This window comes from Limulus polyphemus, unplaced genomic scaffold (genome assembly GCF_000517525.1).
Source record: "Limulus polyphemus unplaced genomic scaffold, Limulus_polyphemus-2.1.2 Scaffold7480, whole genome shotgun sequence".
NCBI classification, from domain to species: Eukaryota; Metazoa; Arthropoda; class Merostomata; order Xiphosura; family Limulidae; genus Limulus; species Limulus polyphemus.
In genome coordinates, this window is record NW_013673090.1 from 21,626 (window position 1) to 27,944 (window position 6,319).

A 6,319-nucleotide genomic window follows, 5' to 3' on the forward strand; every position below is an offset into this window, starting at 1 on the left:
ATCTTTTTTTATACTGTTAGTTTCACTCTAACATATTAAATGTTGGGCCTATGTCAGTCATTAGGCCTATGTCATTCACACAGCTATATTCTCTTTTGCTATTATCTGTCTATTGTTCCTCCGCTCATCTCACACTATTTATATCTTTATTACATAGTCGTCTGGCCACTTTCTATATTCTCAACACCAATTAATTATTAACAAAACCTTCTACAATTGTCTGCTTTTAACTCTTATTATAACAAATCTTAAAAATAATAAAATATGCACTCATAAATATAAATTAATCACTAATATTTAAACCAAACAGTCTTTTATATTATGACAATATCTTGTTTCAGTTTATAATCACTAGTAACTAAATCCCAGTGACACGTCTTCCTTTCTCAGTATATTTTATGCTGCAACAGTCTTCTGTGAATTTTAACTGCCTTTCTCACTCACTAAACAAGATAAGGTAACCCTATCATTCTTCAGCGATTCATAACTGCCTTTTTCACTCAATAAACAATATAAAGTAACCTTATATTATCATTTTTTCACTGATTTATAACTGCTTTTCTCACCCAGTAAACAAGAAAGAGAACCTTATCATTTTTCAATTATAGGAGCCTTTCTCACTAGGCAAATAACTTTCTTTTTCTTGTTTTCTCAAACTTCCTCTATGTATTATATTTCCAGAATTGAACAGTGCTTGAAGTTCAACCAAAAAACACTGCTCTCAATCCTATGTGTAAAAAATATATTCAGATAAAGTGTAAATTAAAATATGCACAATGTTTTACTTTTCATAATATTTCTTCAAATAGGACATAAAAGAATTTTCAATTTACATATTTTTGATATGAGCCAATTGCACCCGAAATTCAATGAAAAAAAAAAATTTAAAAATTAAAATATCTTCATAATAATTAAAATAAACCAAGTATCTACAGTTGATAAATATCCACTTTATACTTGACAGAAATGAATAGAAACCCTATAACCCGAGCACTTTCGAAAGTTCTCGGGTTATACGGTTTTTATTTATTTCTATCAAGACTTCTTAAACCTACGTGTTTTTCTAACATCACTTTATACTTGCATATCATAGTTTTTTTTTAAGTAACAACACTGTAAAAAAATAATAATAGTTGTACATTCCATAGAACTCAAACAGTAACTATTATCCATTGTTTATAATTCAAAATGTAAAGATATCAGTTACCCCTCCTGCTTTTAGCAATTTTTTTCTAAACTCCTCTGTTGGGTTCTGAAAAGTCAGTTTTTCTGCCCTAGTATTGGAAACAGGCCCTTCCAATCGTAAGTAAAGATCATACTGAAATACAACTTTCTTTGGTTCTTCTTTATTTCTGAAGTAAACTTCAATTGGAAACATAAAACCAGCATATCCAGATTCAGACACTTGGTAAGGTGGTTCCTTGATAACTAAAGAAAAATAAACCATTTAGTTCATTATGACCATTGATAGTAAACAGTTAATATGTTTAAACAATATCAGTCATATTAATGTAAGCCTTTAAAACATACGAGAGAGAAAAAAATAAAATAAAAACTAATCTCATAGTTTGACTTCATTTATAAGTACTTGTGCTTGTAAAGAACACTAAAACTTTAAATGTTTCAACAAAATTTCTAAAATAGTGAAACATTATATTAACATACTACAGTTATAATTAGTTTCCTAAATCCTTACTTGTGATGAAATTTCTTCAATAAATTATATATGTATGTATGTATTATTTCAGTGGCCTATCTACATCCTTTCCAAGTGTGTCAAAAACCTTAGAACAGCGAAGTGACAGTACTTGTACACTACTCCAAATGAGGTTTCATGAATGCTTGATACTAAGTTACAGTAAACTCCAATAAATAAACAGTTAAATATTCAGCTGAAGATTTCAGTCTTTTATCAAATCCTTCTGTACTGAAATATATAAAAAGTATGTACCCTTTACAAATTTCAAAATGTTATGTTTATAATTTTACAAAAACTAAAGCTTATCTACCAAAGTCACAAAGTCAATGATTCCTTCAAATGAAGGAAAATATTCATGATGGACATGATATTCTTTAAAGTGTCTTCTTCATATAATCACCAAACTTAGAAACATTACTGTTTATAAAGCTATCCAAAATGTTGAGATGAATAACAAACAAAAAAGGTTCTGAGCGACACTCCTGATTAACCACACACTATGAGATGCAAAACTGTTCATTTACTATTGCTCTTTTAATTTCTACCATCAAGAGAATTTTATATTCAGTAATTAATTCTATAAAAAACTAATATATAGATTAATCTTTTGTTTATCAAATATATTCTATTTAGGTCAGGAAACACAGTAACAACCATAGTGCCTCACTTACAAAGCAAAAACTGTATAAAAACCATTAATAAAATGATAAAACATAAAAAAAACCTGTGTAATAAATAGCTTAAATTTGTAACTGAAAGGTCACCTAGATGGCTCTTACAACTTCAAGCATTTCATTCAAACGTTTTCATACACATTATTAAATAATCTCTCAGTGCATTGCAACCAGAACCTGGAATTTTTATTATCAATGTATTTTTAGTAAAATGAAAAAATAAATTATGAAATTCATTAGCCAAGTTGGTCTCTAAGTCATATAAATGTATCAACTTTATTAATAATTTTAAGTACAAAATTACAATTTAGACATATACAAACCTCGTTTAGGTTTGGGAAAGCTCTCATGAAGGTGAAAAACCACTTTTTCCACAAAATGCTGAATACTAAGTTTATCGGGTCCACGAACAAACACACACCAATCATGTGTAAAACCCTCGGGTGTAGGCTTAGTCTTCTGTGTGGCTCGATGACCAAGTTCAAGTTTTACTTCCACACACTAAAAATATAAACTATATGTATATCTCTTTCAACAAAGTTTTACTTTAATGTAATAAAGCCATATTATATCAGTTAATATCACGCATTTCACAACAGAGTTTATACGAGTGTCTTTTAATATGCCATCTCTGCATATTAAATTAACTGACAAAAAATAAACTTTATGAAAACTAAGGAATACTAAAAACTATTTCTGTTTTATTATTTTTTGTTGTAAAATTCTTTGAAACACTAGGTGAGCCCGACATAATAGTAATGCAACACTGCACTTGTGCTAGTAACCATTGCTAGATAATCATAGCTGCTTTTGCACTGTCCCTTTTTGTGCCTCTTCCATACAAAAATGTTTCAAATTTGTTATTTTACACTTATTGTTCATCTGAAAACAATATTCAGACAACTAATATAATTCTACAAATTTATTCACAAGCTTCAGGTATAAAATAGTTGGGTTTTTAAATATGAAAAAAGCACCATATCAGCTAACAACTACTACTTACACATAGTTGTCACTAAATTTCTAAATTTAAGAAGGAGAAGCAAAGTAAAAGTTGGTCAATCCCTTCATTTTTAAATGTAGAATACAACCCAAATAAGTGTAACTTTTTTGTACTCTTGTGTGTGTAAGAAGAAAAGGCAATTACAAAGGTTGGTGAAGGGTGCTACCACAGTTACTTTCCCTATAGTCAGCAGTTCAAAATTAGTGACACATTAGCAGCTTTGAAATAACAAAGACAGGGTGAGCTAGCTTGAAGGCAATATTTTGTCTACTTGGATAGCTGGAATAACTTAAAATAGTAATCACTGGAGAATCTAAATTTGATTATTTTTGCAACAATCAATACACATAATTGGAATTTCACTTAATTGCTATTCATGGGTAATTAATCATATTGATTAATCAATTAAATCACCTAGCTCTCAATATAATTATGCTAAGTTTGTTACAGATCTTAGACAAACTAATAACACTAAATATGAAAAATAAGAATTTTAAAGCTGTTTAAGGAAAACTATATCAATGAAAGATCCAGTATTATGACACCTGATCTCAGAATTTTTGGACATTTAATGATTCTCAGTCTTCAAGTCTTTATATTGCAAAATATGAAAAAGATCTTCGAACTATAAATATTTTTGCTCTTCAAAGCTATCTATGTTAATTATAAGGATACCAAAAAACACATTCTTATAAAAAAGAATTAAAAAAAAATATGAATAGCTAAAAATCATGCTCAGTTTGAATTTTTTAATTGAATTATAAAATCTACATAACTAGCATCATCTGAAAAAAAAAACAGAAATTCAATGTTCAAAAATTTGATTAACCTCTGCCAAAAACAAAATGTATTAATTTATCTCTAAAGGTGTCAGTGTATTCCATATAACAAAGATTTTAGTACTTGTTACAGTTTAATTTAGAGCACTTTTATTTCACCTCTTTTTAATAAAACTGAGATTTTACACTTGATTTGAAGTTACTTCCTTTGAAATAATTGCAAGACAGATAGGAAACACTTCAACACTGGATATGGGTGTGCTCACAGACCAGATAAAAATGCTTTAATACCGAGCTTAAAATAAAAATAATTCAACATGGCCCAACTGGGAAAATTCAACAAAGGCTACAAAAGAAGATTACATTAAATGACAGCTAAGAGCTTTCCACTACAACAGCAAGACTGAAGTTATCTTTCAAATTCAAAATGAATTACGAAAAAAAAGGTGAAATGAGCCAGATTGAGCCAGTGAATGTTTAATTTTTATTTCAAAATAAGTGATATGTTACTGATACACAGAAACTTATTGAAATAAAAATGTCTACAAAAGAAAGTGAAGTGATATATCTTATTTTCATAAAAAAAAAAAAGCTTGTTTATATGTTTTGTGCTTCACCACTCATGCTCAGTGTCTACATGCATGATTATACTGCAAAAAAAAACCTGTTTTCAGGTGTGATTTTTTAAATTTACATGGTGTAATAACCATTTTAGATTTTGGTCATGTAATATATATATATATATATATATATATATTAATTATTATATATACATGCACACCAGAGCTTAGGTGCACAAATTTAATTTCTTAAACATGTTTGTCTGTGCAAAAGTGTTAGATTATATTTATAGACATTTCTTCAAAGCCAGGGTTTAAAAAAATCCAAAAAACACGTTCAGAGTTGAATGTTTACATCATCAAAAGAGACCTTGTGGCTAGTGGTGGTAAAATTGGTCTTAACTTAAGACGAGCAAACTGACATTGTCAATGACAATCTATTTTGTGCTCGAAATTGAAAACAACTCAGTTATTTTTGTATGAAGTCCTATAATAAAAAACTACCAAGGTATATAATCTTACTGCTAATGGATTATTCTCAAAAGTACACAGGAAAAGAAAAATAAGGAATCTGTTCAGTTTATAGCACAATAGTCTGTAGTGATAATATAAGGCCTTATTACAATATTAACATTACCTGCATTAGGACTATTTCCTGGCTCCACTAAACAAATGTTAGGCCTACTGTTTCAGCGTTTGTTGTGTTTCATGAAGTTTAACAAGCCGACAAATAACATCATTATCAATAAATCGCAAAGTACAAGACACTAAAAACAAGTCTAAAACAAAAATTAGTTAACAAGTTATAAAACAGAAAACTTGTCACACTGATAGGCCACTAAGCCTTCAGTAGTTAGTAAAGATACAACTACGATTTCCACATTACTTGTTACAGTTCATTTTTCGAAAACCTAGTAACCGTTGTTTTCGCTTTTAAATTTTCTCGTATAATGATCAGAAAATCAAATCCAGAAAGATAAAATCTACGCTATATCTTTTATACATGACTCAAATTTACTTTACTATCTACAAAACATTAAAACAACTTTTATTTATTATAAACATTCAAGATTAAAGGTGCCCTCAGTGGCACAGCGGTATGTCTGCGGCCTTACGACGATAAAATCCGAGGTTCGATTCCTCATAGTCGATAGAGCGCAAATAGTACAATGTGTAGATTTACTTTGAAAACAAGTAATCTTTAAAGTGCTTACAACAAAATTCCAATCCCTACAGTATTTCAGTACTGGTTAATTGTACAGCTTTGAATTTAACAAAATCTTGTAATCTTGAACAGTGTAATACGGTAAGAATGGGGTTTATAATCCATTATGGGTTGTATGCAAGGCCATCTGCAATTCGCAGCATAAGGAATCTGGAGAAATCCGTAGGCGCTGTTTAGGGAACTTGACCGATATCTCTTTATATCGAATAACATGAATATCCGTTTCATTCTTCAGCTGCTTGAGCTATGCAATGGTTGAGTGGATATATTGTGGAAGCATCTTGTGTCAGTTTTCCAGATGGATATTGTTACGTCTCCGTTTTTTAATTGATTTTCCGTAACTTCGTACCGACGAAACTTAAGCGACACAAGCCTTTAC

The 6,319-nt window shown here is 29.6% G+C and overlaps 1 protein-coding gene across 1 annotated transcript in view; it reads right to left on the reverse strand.

The window, feature by feature from the left end:
• The window catches only part of LOC106474651 (protein AF-9-like), a 22,454-nt gene extending 16,668 nt beyond the window's left edge, over nt 1-5,786 (reverse strand). Inside the window, exons 1-3 of the mRNA XM_013935343.2 lie at nt 5,353-5,786; nt 2,697-2,874; nt 1,208-1,428 (exon numbers count right to left, since the gene is read on the reverse strand). Of these exons, the coding sequence (XP_013790797.1) occupies nt 1,208-1,428; nt 2,697-2,874; nt 5,353-5,358 (405 nt within the window). The 5' untranslated portion in view covers nt 5,359-5,786. The remainder of the gene's footprint in view (nt 1-1,207; nt 1,429-2,696; nt 2,875-5,352) is intronic.
• Nucleotides 5,787-6,319: the final 533 nt, after the last annotated feature.